The 16,598-nt window shown below is 38.6% G+C and overlaps 1 protein-coding gene across 3 annotated transcripts; it reads left to right on the forward strand.

Annotated features, from left to right (window-relative positions):
- The first annotated feature begins 1,477 nt into the window (after positions 1–1,477).
- THOC5 (THO complex subunit 5) lies at positions 1,478–14,632 on the forward strand. Of its 3 annotated transcripts, none has more exons than XM_053468601.1 (21): positions 1,478–1,586; positions 2,409–2,501; positions 2,611–2,754; positions 3,168–3,281; positions 3,394–3,491; positions 4,013–4,159; positions 4,332–4,446; positions 4,878–5,010; positions 5,925–5,960; positions 7,395–7,472; positions 7,653–7,693; positions 8,306–8,405; positions 8,491–8,599; positions 9,673–9,774; positions 10,251–10,347; positions 10,758–10,872; positions 10,954–11,057; positions 13,143–13,230; positions 13,698–13,813; positions 13,903–14,093; positions 14,414–14,632. In XM_053468601.1, exons 2-21 carry the CDS (start codon positions 2,421–2,423, stop codon positions 14,475–14,477), a joined length of 2,073 nt encoding a protein of 690 aa, XP_053324576.1. In that variant the 5' UTR covers positions 1,478–1,586; positions 2,409–2,420; the 3' UTR covers positions 14,478–14,632. The 3 variants fall into 3 exon arrangements, with proteins under 3 accessions (XP_053324576.1, XP_053324592.1, XP_053324584.1); XM_053468609.1 differs by lacking the exon at positions 1,478–1,586 and adding an exon at positions 1,621–1,738; XM_053468617.1 differs by lacking the exon at positions 5,925–5,960.
- The last annotated feature ends 1,966 nt before the right edge of the window (positions 14,633–16,598 follow it).

Consider the following 16,598-nt stretch of genomic DNA (forward strand, 5'->3'; position numbering starts at 1 on the left):
GGGGGGAGAAGGGGTAGATAGTGAGAAGGGGGAGAAGGGGTAGATAGTGAGAAGGGGGTAGTAAGAATATTGAAATAAAGAGTCAGAATGAATGAGAAAATTAATTAATGTGTGGATGCATTGTGTGAATGAGTGAGGAAATAAAAAATTTATGTGTGGATGCATTGTGTGAATGAAAAAAGTATTGTGTGTATGAATTGGGTAAATGAGTCAGAGAATGGATTAATGTGTGAATGATTTGTGTGAATGAGTGAGAGATTAAATGATTGTGTGAATGAATTATTTGAATGAAAGTGTGAATTGGCGAGTGACTGTAAAAGTGTTTGTGTGTATCATAGATGTATAATTGATTTGTGGAAAGGGAGAGATGGCACAAGCAGGGTGTTTGAGCCTTGGGGACCAAGATGGCACAGGCAGGGTGTTTATGGGGCAGAGATGGAACAGACCGGGCTGTTTGGAGACAAAGTTGACTCATTCTGGGCTGTTTGGGGACAAAGATGGCAAGTCTTATGTGTGTTATCTGGGTGCTGGTCAGGTTCTATGTGGGCTGTGTGGACGCCAGGGCTCGCTTTGGGGTGTGCAATCTGCGATCTATACCTTTAATGCTGAGTTTTTATGTGAATTCCAAGTGAGCTATACCTGCAAAGCTGGGTGTATGTGTTATTCTGTTGATCTTTATCTGCTATGTTTCCATACATTATTTATGTATACCTGCAAATACAGGGCTTGTATGTCTTATTCAGTTGATCAATACATGCAGTGCTGTTTACATGTGTTGTTTATTTAATCTATACCTTCAGTGCCGAGTTAACATGTGATTTCCAGTTGATCTATACCTCCAATGCTGGGTTTGTGTGTTCTGTTGATCTATACCTGCAATGATATGTTTCCACACAATATTTATGTATACCTGCAAATACAGGATTTGTATGTCTGATTCCGATTCAGTGTGGAAAATATTTTTTTTGCTGCTGGAGCGAAGGGAGTGTGGAGCGGGGCCCAAGGAAATGCTTGCCTAGGGTCCAACTTTTTCAATATAAAATGTATTGGCAGCAGGGTCTAATATTTATTTACATTTATCTCATGCGCATCATAGTGTGTCCCCAAATGGCAGAAATTAAATGTGGTCACCCTATCTGGGTATAGGCCAAGAGTGTTTTTGGTTATTGTGTTGTTGGTAAACTAAAAAAAATAAAGACCGCTGCCTGTTTTAACCAAGTTTTTTCCCATGTGTTTTACTTAACAAGCGTTACCACCTCTACTGGGAGAGTGTTCCACTTATACTCTGCCCTCTCAGTAAAATAAAATAAATGGTGTGTATGGTGACACAAGCGAAAATGGTTACATTAGTGTTACACATATGGACATTACAATGATATCATTCCTAAACGCTTCCCTCCTCATCCACAGATTCCACACTGAAATCTCATTTACAAGAGCGAACCCTTCTATCCACCGCCCTGCTCTGTGGTGTTGAGCACGTGAGCCTCGGGTGCTTCCGGTCGTGTGGTAGCGGCGACCCGGAAGGAGTCTTGTGAAACCCAATGAATAAGAGACTGTGAGGACCACCGAGGGAACTGTGAAACGTAAGAAAATAAATGTGTGATAATGGCTAGTTACATATTCTCTCGGTTTAGGTATCTCGTTTATAGGTTTCTGGCGCCTTAAAGAATTCATTTAACTCGCGCGTGAAAACTGCAATCTACTCATATTGCCGAGGATTACCGTATATCACCAGGTTCGGTTGGAAATAACGTCAATCCACGGGTTATCGTCGTCAGTGACGTTCTAGCAGCTAAAGTAGTACTTCTATCCTCAAATCCGTTCTCATACAAAGTCGTGGGTGGCAACGTTCAGGGCGGAATTTCTAGGGCGCATTGGCTAAACAATGTTATGTTGTTAAACAGTTGCTGTAAGGATGCACAATGTATCCATCACAGCACAGCAGTGTAAAGGGGATCAGATGGTAGCTGAACGGGGTCTGAAAGCAAATGCCTGTAACTATGCCTGGCTGAATATTACAGGAGCTCTGCAGCTCTAGAACTACATTTTGGCTGCTTTTGGTTTTAAAGGCTGTTAAAACAAATGGTTAATGCTTAAGTTCAGTACCCCCAACCCTGTCATAGTAGCTTGACAATAACTAGCCGTTGTAAACTATATCTGGTGACTTTTAATTACAGTATTCTGGTAATGTATATGTATAGTAAGAAGGTATACGGACATCTTTTTTTTAAAATTAAAAAAACAAAAACCATTAGTACAAAGTACTAGTTTCAGTTTAATTACAAACTACATTTTGCCCCAATGAACAGCATTCCAAGGGAGAGAGCCTTGTGATGTTTAGGAATTGTTTTCTAGAATGAACGAGGTTGTTGAATGTTATTTTCCGTCCATGTTTGTTTCAGTAGTACTCCGCAGACATGTCTTCAGACACATCCAAGAAGAGAAAGCCCAAAGTAATCCGGACTGAGGAAGGAAAGAGAAGCCGTCATGATGAGCAGGTCATATATAATGTAATGATTATACCAAACTGGGCAGCAAAATGTATTGAAGGCTTGCCGTGTGTTATCCATATCGTGTTAAAAATCTCGGCTTTGTGCTTGTGATCAGGAGGGTCGATATTACAATGAGGAAGGAGAGCTGGATACCAGAGATCCAAGAAACGATTACGAGCTTTATAAAGAGACCTGCCAGGATTTACAGAGACTTATGGCTGAAATCCATGACCTCAAGACTAGAGGCAGCAAAGATGGGGTATGTGTTGTAGAACAGTGTGCTGTAAAAAATATACGTGGCCAAACTATTTCCACCCCTACAAACTATCTAACAAACACAACTGTAGTATTTTAAGTATTAGCTATACTGTGACATTAACACCTGGTGTGCATGTGTCGCACAGTACTGATTAGTAATACAGTAACTTTAATAGCAGTGTGATATTTACCACATTGTATTCAAATCAACTATAGAAACATAGAATTTGAAGGCAGATAAGAACCAGTAGGCCCATCTTATCAACCAGTTTTTTTCATCCTGTAAAAACTACAAACCTTATTTAACCATTAATTTTCTAGATCTTAAGGTAGACAGTGGGAGGTAAACTACCACACTAAGTTATACCTAACCAGTATTATTCCCACCTTTACAATATTCTCTCCCTCTCCAAGGCTGCAGAAATCGAAGAGAAAAAGATACAAAGCTGTGTTCATTTTATGACTCTGAAAAAACTGAACCGCCTCGCACACATCAGACTTAAGAAAGCACGAGATCAAACTCATGAGGTACCCATACTTTCTCGGATAACCACATTACTATTAATTTGTCAGCTTCCTCAGGGGGCAAAGGCAGCAATAATTGCTGTGCTAGTGTTTTAAGTCTCATTTTTTCTTCTAGGCCAAGCAGAAGGTGGATGCATATCATCTACAGCTGCAGAACCTTCTTTATGAAGTCATGCATCTTCAGAAGGAGATCACAAAGTGTCTGGAATTTAAGTGAGTACCAGAGAGCAGATGCTTAACCATTTATACATCGATGTTCAGTTTTACCTACAATTAATAGTAAACTTTCTATAAAAATACGAACAATATTAATTGTTGATCTTAATCTTCAGTTTTGCGTGACCTCTGTAAGGACCACTTACAGTAGCGACACTGACTATACTTAAAAGCCAGTGGCATGACAAATGCAAGCTAGGTGATATCTGTATGAGGCAAAGGTGTTCATTTTTTTTTTAATTAAGTGGCTTTATAAATTAAATAGAATGCAAACCAGGAAAAAAAGACGTAGACAAATATCAAAATATTTATTTTATTATAACCAAATGCCATGTGCTCCTATTCTCCACACTCCCTACATATGGCATAGACAGACTAGGAAGCCAAGTTTGGAGGGGGAAAAAAACCCCAAAACAACACTTGAGTACCTTTCCTGGTAATTCCAATCCTATTTCTTCTCTTTTGCTGATGGACTTTGAACTTGCTGATAAAGTTTCTTGCAATATCCCCCTATGCAGATCAAAGCATGAGGAGATTGAGCTGGTAAGTGTGGAGGAGTTTTACAAAGAGGCTCCAGCCGATATCAGCAAACCAGAAATTACAGTTGGTGATCCTCATCAGCAAACGCTGGCACGTCTAGACTGGGAACTGGAGCAGCGGAAAAGGTATGTGTCGCGTCTATGACAAACCCATAGCACACACATGCTTCTACAAACTTGTTACAGAATTAATATTTGACACTTTTGTTTGTAGGACTGGGTCATGTATTTTTGTAAAACACAGCTGTTCTGAGCAGCCTTGGCTTTTTAAGCTGTCACAGTCTATGTCCCTTTTTAGGTTGGCAGAAAAATACAAAGAATGCTTGGCCAGTAAGGAGAAGATTCTGAAGGAAATAGAGGTTAAGAAAGAGTACCTAAGCAGCTTGCAGCCTCAGCTACAAAATATCATGCAGGTAACAACATATGTTGGGGCAAAGAAGATCAGTCCCAGTCTTCTAATGACTGCTAATTAAATGGGTATTAATGCAGCTGCAACCTCTAATAGTGTCCTCAGGAAAATGAATATAAATACCACATGTTTTAGAAAGTAAATTACAAGAGTATAGGTTGATGTATATAGCCTTAGTTCTTCATGTTGGCTTGGATCCCAATACATATTTCTGCCCCTTAAAATACCTATAATGCAAACATTTTAATGTATTCTTATATTGCTAATAATGGAGTTAAAGTGGACATTTGTTATACTAAAAGTTTCTGAACAAATTAACATATATTGACATGTATGTTGACATGTACAGTGGCATATGTGTTCTTTTTTTACAGCTAACAAATAAAAACTTGCGTAGCCCTTGGAATCAGCAAAAGTTGTATTTTCTGTTTTCAGGCCTCGCTACCAGTCCAAGAATATCTGTCTATGCCTTCTGACTGCATGCACAAACAGTATGAAATTGCACGACACCTTCCGGCACCTCTTTATGTGCTCTTTGTCCAGGCCAGTGCCTACAGCCAAGCATGTGGTGAGCTTTTGTTTTTATTTTGAGAATATTTGTGTAAAAGATGCTGAATCCATTGTGATAAATACATTTTTTTTGTTGGCTATTATTCAGAAAGTCTGGAAAACCTACTTATCCTTATATTTAAGGCATGCCGTATTGAACCCTACTTGGGATCTGTGTTCTTCTCTGCCTCCTAGAATAATTATCTTCTACCATAAGCTCAATTATATGCAGAGGGCTTAATGTGCCTGCTTAGGTCCCAGGCCTTCCAGTAAAACTCTAAAAGGTCCTAAACGCGTGTCATAAAGAGGTAGACAAATAGCAGTTCCATATGTCGATGTGTGATATGCTATAACGGTAGAGATTATGCAAGTAAAAGTGGTCAAATTTCCAAAACAATGAGAGATTCTATGCAGTTTTACTTTATTTTTCTTCCTTAATTCTATATACATATATATTTTTTTAATTAAGCTCTAATTCTAGGTGAGTTGCCCCATAATCAGGGTTTTAAATATACCTGGCACGGTGCCAGGTACATGTGCCACTTTACTATTACATGTTAGAACATAGATGAGAAATATTAACCTTCAGCATGTGATACATATGAGTTACAGCAGCTTGTCAGCGCCGAAATGTTTCTCCAAAATTTGGGCTTTTCATCTGGAGGCGTGATGGTTTTAAGGGCATCGTTCTAGTTTGTCATTAATGTAATTCTGGCTGATCCACCGCATGAAAAGTCCTAGATGGAAATCTACCCAGTCCTCATTTCCCATGGGTATGCATTTCATGTGCAGTGTCTTTACTGTTGTCACATACTTTTCTCCTCTTCTGTTTCTAGTTTCTACCACTGCATTTCTTGTCTTCCCTTCTGCATTCTTCTCCTTATTTATTTTTTGTTCTCTCCTGTGTCTGTTTCCCCTTTGCCCTGTTATTAGCTCACATGAAGAGTCCTGCCCAACCCTATAGGCAGGGTGAGTACAGTTCCTCTGTAGACCACTTTTGTCTATAGTTTTAGCTCTGTGTGGTGTGGTTCTGTAGATGGTTTCCATTTCATTTGAAATCGTTTATGTGGCTGTCTGGAGGATGAATAGAGTGGACCTGGAGATCAATGCTTTTGGTGTTCAAGTTTATACATGTCATAAACTTGCTAACTTTCTTAATGTTTGTTGCTGCTTTTTTTCCCACGTTTCAGTCTTAAAGGGGAAGTCCCATTGGAAAAAAAACATGTTTTCTACTTGAGAATAAAAATACATTGCTGAATACACAAATGCAGCTTAGTTTTATTTCCTTTTGTAGTCAGTAATATATTGGCTGACTTCCTTCTCAAACCCCAAACTTCTGTTGCTGACAATGCTAATGAATGTATAGTTCCCCCATAGACTTTCTTTAGACAGTACACCAGGCTGTGTGATTAACCCCTTGATGACAATTAATGTGCACTGAACGTCAATCAAGGAACTAAACAAGCTTAGTAAAGCGATCAACGGCTGGTGGTAGTCCATGGAAAGTGTTAAAACCATTTGAAATACCCTGAGGTGTCTTTTCTGGCTTGGTGGGGATAAATTGAATTGGCCAGCTTCAATGATGTCCCTACAAATGTAGTCTAGCCCCTAAGCCAACAAATCTGCGCATGGGTAGTATCACTGTACACAGATGTTGCTGAACACTTATTGTGGTGGTGTTTTTTTGTAACCCTTTAAATTCCCCATAAATATATACCTGAATTGCAATCTATGTGAAAAAAATCACTTTCCGCTATGGAAAAGATTGAAGGTAAAATGGGTGCTTGAAAAGTGTCAAAATATCCCAAGTTGAATACCATGAGTTGTCTACTTTTGAAAATGATGTACGTGTGAAGGGTGATTCAGGGGTAAATGACAGGTATCAGTGTTTGTAACGTCACTATAGCGAACTTTGAAGAAGAAAAAAAATGTAAAAAGCAATACACTATTTGTACTTATTGCCCTATAACAGTCTTGTCACAAAGTGGGTAATACATTTATTTTTTATTTTTTTACCACAAGGCAATATGGTAAGGAGTCAGGGGTTTTTCCAGTAGATTATCCAAAGTTAACACAGCTTGAATACTTGAAATAACTGATATACAGCTGTCTGAAAACAATAGATCACGCCGTAAATAAGAGTAAATACATGTTGGAAATTTCCCTTTAAGAAATCCTCTAAATTTGGGATTCCTTGCTTCTCTTTCCCTCTTTGATTTACTGTATTTGAACGTATAAACTGGTTTATCTGATGGGAGAAGGTTTCAGTGTTTTCGGTGTCCTCATTTAAATTGACAGGTGACTTGTTCTTCTATGGCTTCTGTACCTCTAATTTGCTAAAGTGCATTTTTTTTTATTTCTTACAAACCATATTTTAAAATTCCCTGTTTCATTCTGTTGTAGACAAGAGGCTCGTTGTCACCATTGAAGGGAATGTGGAAGAGGCAAGAGCTTTATTCAAGCCTACAGAAGAATCACAAGGTGATGGCAGTACATCCACTATTGCTGTTATGGTGGCTGTAAATTAAAATGTCCAATCAGTTTATTTACTTTTATCCAAACTGAAATCTAATTATCCTGTAAAGAAGCTGTCTTGTACTTCTTACTGCCCCTAAAACTCTGTAGTTAAATATTTTCTTTTTTGTACTTTTGTTCCTGCAGATGATGAAAGCGATTCCGATGCGGAGGAAGAACAGACAACGGTGAGGTTTCTACAGCAAAGGCATTTATTAAAGTGAATATGAAGGCTGGAGTGTCCCTTTTAATGACCAATGATGTGCCAGGCACATTACAGAAAAATAGTTAACCACCGATCATGACAGGCACTTCGTGGCATTAAATAGGATCGGTTTCTTTGTTTAAACGGCGTTGTTGTAATGAGTTGATGTATGGTTTGGTGGGGTAAATTGAATTGCTCGGGTTCAAAGATGTTTCAAATAGGACATAGGTGCCCAGGCTGACCAGCTGAAAGCCGATGGTTTGATCGGGTTGTTGAAAATTTGAATTTGGCGGCTTCAAAGATGTCCCAAATAGGACATGGAGGAAGTATAATACTACTGTAAACTTTGTCAAAGGCAAATTAGGAAATTAGTGGATATGATCCCAAAAAATAGTATCTGAAGAAAGCCCTTCTGGAAAAATAATATACTTAGTTAATATTAGTGTAGGTACACTAACTGAGAGAAAAGAAAATTACAGCTAAACACAAGCACTGCAAAAGTGTTTAAAACGGCTTAAGTCACAAGGGGTACAAAGTAATGTATTTTTCAATTTCTCTCAACATATTTACATTTATCATGCTTTATTTGAATCAGAAGCGTCGAAGACCAACACTGGGAGTTCAACTGGATGATAAGAGGAAGGAGATGCTAAAGAGGCACCCACTGTGTGTGACACTCACAGTAAAGTGCAAAGGTAAGGGGTATGAGGTATTTGCTGTTGACACAATGTGTGAATTGAATTCAAAGGTGTCAATATCATTCTGTCTTCTTGTCTTTAGATGGCAGTTCTTTAAACCTGACTTTCTACTTTCTCATGAACCTCAACATCCTCACTGTGAAGGCTATAATCACCCCGGCCTTTGAGTTGTCCACCGCCATCAGTGCAGGGTAAGAGTCCAGAGAAGCCATGAAGAAAGGATATGACTATTATTATAGTGAAATGACTGTTTTTGTAATAGAATGTGTATTACTGTATTTGCTCGATTATAAGACAAAGGTTTCTTCAGAGCAAATGCTCTGAATATTCGAGGTTGTCTTATAATCAGACCTCAAATAGAGTGGCGTATAAGGGCATATCTGGGAGGCAGATGTGCATGACCGGGGACAGGTTGGCAAATAGGAAATAAAAACAAAAAACATTTTCTCAATCTTAGTTTTTGTTAAATATGAGAACATAGTTTACATGTGAATTAATATTTACCAGTAAAACTTTTTCCTATAGGGTAGTCTTATATTCAGGCTTTTTCTTTTTTTCCTAAATTTAATATTCAAATTTTGGGGGTTGTCTTTTAATCAGGGTCGTCTTATAATTGAGCAAATACTGTAATTATTTTTAATGTTTAATATTATCTGCACATATATGCTATGTAGCCATTATCATAGCAAAATAAGGCCCAAAATAATGATCTTGGTGTTTTTTTTTTTTTTTAAGATTTGTATTAATTTTCACATTGTCAAATCACACTCCAACAGCTTGGTGTTTAAAACAGTTTTTAAAACATTGTGTGCTCTCACCTTGTGTATTGTGGTGTTTTCCCAGATAGCAAATGCTGATATACTTGCTAACTGACAAGAAACTGGGTCTGTTAATAAGCTTGGTCAATTTGACTTTGGCTCTGTTCAAAGTATACAGTTGCCCAAGTGCCATAGACCTGTCTGTATTGGTAGTTTACACGTTATAAGAATGTGATGTAATCTGTGGTAATCCTGTTTGGTTGGAAATCTTGATATTTTATTTTGTTTATGGGTGAATATATTTGTTGCTGTCTGGGTAGATACATACCTGCAGAGTTCCAGATTGTTTTTCCATCAACTGTTTTTTTTTTTGTTTTTTTTTTTACATTTGAACACTCATTAAATGTTTCCTTTTAACGTGTCATTGACGGAATTGTCCTGTGTATATTAAAAATTATATTAAATAAACCCGCAAACAATATTTAAAAAAACTTTCCTATCAAAAGGGATCTCTTGAACCCAGAGTTGATCTTGAGCTGTCTATATCCTGGTGACGATGGCAATAAAACCCCAAATCCTGCCAACAGATATCAGTTTGATAAAGTTGGGTAAGTTACATAGCTTTACTATTTGACAAATTAGAGTACTGTAAAAGCTTACATTACATTTATACTAGCATATTAGCCCGCCATTAAAATTAAGTGCTAAAAGTTTTTTTCCTCTTGACATCTACAATAACGGAATTATATACATAGAACACCTGCTTTTCTACATATCCTACACAAACATGGTTCCCCACTATCTCGCTGCTCCAATCATGCAACCGCCAATTTATCAGTCATGCTGGGAGGCGCTTTATGCACCAAAGTAGTCCCGGTCTGGCAGCTGCATCGTTATTGGGCCTTTACCATAAATCACACAGATAATTCCTACAGTGATATACCTTTTATATTTAGAGTTATATTTGAGCCATTGTTGTAATGAGCTGAAGCATGTGTTGTAATGTATTGATCACCAATTGGACTTTTAAATAACTCTGATGGAATATATAGAATAGTTTTAATTACTTCCTATTTACTTGCAGCATCTTGTCCCTGAGCGATTACATTTCAGATCTGGGACACCCTTATCTTTGGGTGCAGGCAATGGGTGGGCTTCATTTCCCTACAGATCAGCCACAGGTAAGCTTATGTTGTCTGTATTTTGCATAATCCTCAAGTGTGAAATCTAAATTTTCATTTTAATGCAGTTTGGGATGTATTCACTAACATAGGGGTTTGCATGCAAGTTAAACATTTGAAGATTGTACCTTCATTACACATTGTAAATGGTCAAGCCAAGTGAAGTCCTCTCGTATAGCGAGTTGAAATGTGCGTTTCGCAGTTTGTGAACGCACCTCTTGTGCATTCACAAATGTGTACTATGCCTGAACTGGCCTAGGCAGAGCGAGAAGGAAACAACAAAGTTAAATAAAGATAGTGTTGACTTAAGCCAGTTCTTTTTTGTATGCAAGTCAAAATGGCATTTTTAACAAATGTTGTTTGTGTGTGACACCTAGTGATGATTGTCTTCTCTGCATCTCTCCAAACAGCCTGCAGTCATGGCAGACAATGCTCTCAGTGCTAGTCACATGGAGAAGACTATTAACCTACTGCGTTCCAGATTGCTGTCACGTTTTTCTCTGCATCGGCAGTTTGCATCTTTAGGTATGTGTCCAAGTTCTTTCCCTGCCCTCCAATTGCAGTTGCTGTGCATGATGTTACATTACCCATCTTTTGCCATTTCAGAGCATGGTATTATTCCGGTATCTGCCGAGTGCCAGCACCTGTTTCCGACAAAAATAGTGTCAAGGCTGACGAAGTGGAGCGTCATCACATATGAAGATTACATAGTAGGTGAACATAGTTTTCCTTTTCTCCATCAAAATTCCTTTGATGGAGAAAAAATGTTAATATTTCTCTGAGATACTACTAGCTAAGAGGCCATTAAGTTGGTAGCGAACAAGCTTTTTTTAACCCCTTAAGGACAATAGGGGTTATTACTCGTAGTATATTGTGGGACAACGGCTATTTTAACATTTTTCGGTGTTCCTGTTTAGCTGTGATTTTCTTCTTTCTCATTTCGTGCTCCCACACATATTATATATTGTTTTTTTTCAGGACAAACAGGGCTTTCTTTAGATACCATTAATTTTATCATATCATCTAATTTACTATAAAAAAATGATAAAATATGGGGATTTTTTGTTAAAAAATTACTTTTTCTCACTTTTTAAACAAAAAACTTTTACTCATCTGCAAAAACGAATGAAAAAACCTGCTAAATAGATTCTACTATTTGTCCTGAGTTTAGAAATACCCAATGTTTTTATGTTTTTTGCTTTTTTCTGCACGTTATGGGGCAATAAGTACAGGTAGCGTTTTACTATTTCAAAACCTTTTTTTCCAAATCTGGTAATTCTTCCCCCCATGTGCCATTTCGGGTATCTTTGAAGCCGGCCAATGCAATTTGCCCCATCAAGTCATATATTTTTAAAAACTAGACACCCCAAGGTATTTCACATGCTGGTAATTTAACCCTTTCCATGCACTAATTTTACCACCAGCCTTTGTGAAACTTTATGGTAGTAAATTTTTTTGTATTTTTTTCACACACGTTGTACTTCAGGTATAAATTTATCGCTCCTGGTATATGTCCCTGTCAAACAACACCCCAATATGTGTTCAGTAACATCTCCTGAGCGCAGTGATACCCCACATGCATGGGTTTGTTGGGTTATTTGGGAGGTAAAAGGCCGCCTTTGTGAGGTGTGTATTTTTTGGCCATTTAGACATCTGATCCTACTGCCCCCATGTCCCATATTTGGGACACCTTTGAACCCGGCCAATTCAATTTATCCCATCCACTCATGCATTTTTTTTAATACAAGACACCCTATGGGCATTTGTAATGCCAATATTTTAACTCTTTCCATGCTGGAATTTTTGTAAAGATAAAGAATTTTAGGACTTGCTTATTAATTTTTTTTTTTTTTTGGTGACAGTGGGGATTTTTATATGTTACCATATTATTTTTATTTTTTTTAAACATTTTTTTTAATTTTTTTTTTTTTTAAATTTTTTAATTTTTTTTTTTTTTTTTTTTTTTTTTACTAATCACTCATTAGTGAGCTGGGCTCCATTGACCTTGCATGGTTGGATGCAGTACCTGCATTCAACCTGCAGGAGGAGCTCGAGAGTTCACAAGAGGGTCTGGATAGACCCTCTATGAACTCATTTCTATTGTTGAAGCCATCCTGTAAATGACGGCAACGTCATTTACAGGATGGCACTTGTGGTTGCTCTTCGGAGCAATCACAAGGTGATCGGGGTAGGGGGGTAGGGTTACTGACATGCCTCGATATCGAGGCATGTCAGTAACACCATTTATGCTTAGGAAGCGATTCAGATCGCTTCCTAAGCTGTTTTAGCCGGGCGCCGCCGCGATCTTTCATGATCGGTGCGGCGGCGGCCATTTTTCTTCCGGGGAGGGCTGCCAAGGGCTGCCCTCCCCGGATCCACGGTCAGCCTCACTTGGGAGGCTTCCGTGGATGCTGCAAAGCCGCCGATCGCGGCGAAAACGCCGCAATCGCGGCGATGCAGCTATTTAACGGCAGCCCGTACATGTACGGGCATTGTCGTTAACCCGTTGCACGGCAACCCCGTACATGTACGTGGATTGTCGTTAAGGGGTTAAAACTGGTATGTTATGCTTTATATAGTTGCAAAATTTCATAAAATAAAGTTGAATAATCCAACAATATAATTAGCTGTGTGCCTCTATAGTCTTTTCAATGAGCTCTTTCTGCCAGAATATAGTGTAACATCCACTAGTAGGCTGATTGTTTCCAAGCACTGCCTTAGAGTTGCATAATAGTTAACCTATGAGCTAAGCTTTTTAATTGTCTGACAAGTGTTTAATGATTCCTTTCCTACAGGCATTGCCTTACACAGCAGAGGTGGTAACATATGGATTAGCAAAACCCACTGATCAATACTATTCCTTAATGATTGAGAGAGGAACAGGTACGAAACATGCAGTTATTTGCAGTGTTAATGCTAGTAAACTTAAAAGTGCTATTACGCAGAAAACGCATAGTCAACCAAGTTTACCATTTTCACAGCTGCTATAAAGCTTCTTCCTAGTGTTCCTTGTCTATTAAGTCAATTTCTTCTTGATTTCTTCTTGATTTAGTACCGTTATATTCCAGTGCTGTAGAATGTTCTAATGTTAGCAATGGTCTGTTTAGATTATCTTGCATAATTAGTATTTCCAATGTTGGGCAAGCTATCTACACATGTGGATGGGTAGGGTAGGGTGTGGATGGGTAGGGTAGGGTGTGGATGGGTAGGGCAGGGTGTGGATGGGTAGGGCAGGGTGCACCTGTTAAAATAAGGTTGTTATGAGGTGGCAGAACATTCTGGTAGTGGAATCAGTTCTCATTGGGGATTTTGTATTGTAACTAGTTTCTGAATGTCTTTGTTTGTCACAGCCAAGCTGCATGCAGCAGTGGTTTTGAACCCTGGTTACTGCACAGTTCCTCCAGTGTTCAGTCTCTTTCTGAATTGGAAAGGAGAACGCAGCTCCAGCAATGATGAGAATATTCGAGTAAGTATTTATACAAGCTATGGTACGCCTCTTATTGTACAGGAGTGTCGTCTGTGTATTAAATAGCAAAACCTGTCTTCTTTTCTCAGGTTATGGAGAGTGAGATTAATGTCTTCTACAAAGAGCTGCATGGTCCTCCTCCAGGATACCAGCTCCTGACCAACCAGCTGCAAAGACTCTCCATGCTGCTGGACGTTTACCTGGAGACCGAGGGGCGTGATAATAGTGTGGAGGGACCACATGAGTTTCCCCCTGAAAAGATCTGCCTCCGTCTAGTAAGGTAAGGACAGGGATATGTTTGTCTGCAACTGGAGCTTTTATGAGTGTCTGTTTTATAGCTTCATCCTACCTTGTAACTTATTACTAGTTATGTGTTCCTTTGATTCATTCCCCATTCTATACACAATAATTGAGGGGTGTTCACTACATCTCCCATACAACAAGCCCCTTAGCTGAAAGAGCATTATGGGAGATGTATTCCTGCAGCAGCTAGAGGGACACCCCTGACATAGTGTATACTTCAACCTATTTCTGCATCTCCCATCTCAAACCTGTGTCTTGAGTCTTCATTCATATCTTACCTCTATTTATCTCACACAGGGGACCAGGCCGTACAAAGCCATTCAAGTATAACCACCCTCAGGGATTCTTCAGTCACCGCTGACTTCCAGATACCTCCAAATGTTTGTCCTCTGGACTTTAGTATAATTTTTGCCTCTCGATACAACGCATTATTAGTATCTGCCTATTTTCATGTTAAATAAAAATGTTTTGCAACGACAACTGGATCTTAAATTAAAATAAACACAGAGTACTTCAGTTAGTATGTCTTGTGATATATCAACAGGAAGTTTGGAGCATGGTATCAGTTAATCTTAACAATGCACTAAGAAGAGATTGTCATTATAAATGTGCAGTGTCTTAGAACGGTCTTTTTTTCTCGAGTAATGCAGAGTATGAACCAGTTAGTGACTCTCTAAATGACTCTTTATACACTTAGTGACAGGAGAGCTGTGATTCCCTAAGTTCACTACTCATTCTCTAGCAAGAGGGGCTTAGCTGTGCTTGCATAATCAGCAAGGAGAGTGACAAAAGGGTATGTCAATTATCTAGATTGCAACCTGTGAATCTCATCACTATTGCCAATTCATGTCATTGTGTGAGTAATTTAGAGAGAATTATGGCAAATATAGACTATATAGCATTGAATAGTAAAGTGAGTCCTTGGGTCAGGAACAATTTTTGTTCTTAAACAGTAAAGTGTGATTCCAATGAAGATATGGTTAAGTTTCCATCATTTGTAGGGTACTATACTATCCAGCCCTGTTATGTAAATGTGTATGGTGTGAGTGGTATGTATCAGGAGTTCAGTTTGCGTGTTTCACATAAAGTGTGCACTAATTTACACAGTGGAAAAAAATCATGACATTTATTTTATACGAGAAGAATATGCATTTTCGCTTTAGAGGCTCTAATAAAGTTCAGGGAGTTGAAGACCCTTGTCATTTGGCCAAGTTTTTATAACTTCTCTCACAGTATGGACAGTGCACCAGGGATCACTGAGACCACATACTAATGGAACTAATGAGTTCCTAATGCCTACAGTTTATGTGAATCCACCACTCACAGAGGATAGAAGTTAAGTCACCAGATATATTAGGAAAACTTAAATTAATTCCATTGTACAACATAGGGAGCTCTAGGCAAAGGGCTGATGCTGGTGCAATGTCCTATTAACATAAGGTTGCCACCTATTGCCAAGTTTTCTGGACGCTCGACACTGGGTTGGTGGCTGAGTCATGGTCAGGGTTGTGACCACATGGTGGGTTACAGGTGTCAGCTAAAAGATTAAGTAGAGGGGGGGGCACATGAGAGAAAGGAAAGGAAAAATAATACGGAAGAAAGGAGAGATGTAAGAGACAGAAGAAAATAAACGTGACGAGGGAGGAGAGATGAGAAAGAAGGAGGGGAGAAGAGTGACTAAAGAAAATGAGTCGGAAGAGGTGAGGGAAAAACGAGGGAGAAGACAAAGTAGATTAGAGAGAAAATAAAGGAGGACCGAGAGGAAAAAAAAGAGTATATAGGAACAAAGAGGGGCAAAGCCCCCTTAAGATTGATGTGATTTTGACACTAAGCAGCTGAATCACACAAATCTTAAATATACTTACTACATTTTAAAAGGAAGCCAAACCTGGCCCAGACAGTTTGTCAATATCTTCTTTCAACAGAATCTGCCCTGAATGTATAAAGGGTCCGTACCACATTGTCTACAAATATCCATCACATTTAGATATTGTAGCTCAACTTTCCTTCTCCACACTAGCACCGCAAGAGGGTGTGGACACTTATGCAACCAGGTTTTTTGGGAGTTTATCCCCCCCCTCAAAGATTTCAGTTTGTTTTACAATTGAATAGTTTACGTTATAGGTCACGTTAAAGGTGGAAAAAGTTCTGATATGATTTATCTTTGTCTCATTCTTTAACATCACAAGAACCTGACATTTTATCAGGAGTGTGTAGACTTTTTATATTCACTGTATATGTCTCTATATGATTGTGTGCATAGTGTGACATACGGTAATAACAATTTAGTCCTGATTTAAGGGTGTCCAGGAATTCCCCATTAATATGGTGACCCTCAGGTCTTTGTTACCGTGTCAAATTTGGCAGAAGTGGTCTCATACATGTGTATTTTCTGTTTACACTATGTCTTTGATTTTGTCCACCATCTTAGGGTCTGGCCTAACTCATAAAATTTGACACCTTTAATTCATGCTTAAATTGC

The sequence above is a fragment of the Spea bombifrons genome, chromosome 1, assembly GCF_027358695.1.
Source record: "Spea bombifrons isolate aSpeBom1 chromosome 1, aSpeBom1.2.pri, whole genome shotgun sequence".
Classification (NCBI taxonomy): domain Eukaryota; kingdom Metazoa; phylum Chordata; class Amphibia; order Anura; family Pelobatidae; genus Spea; species Spea bombifrons.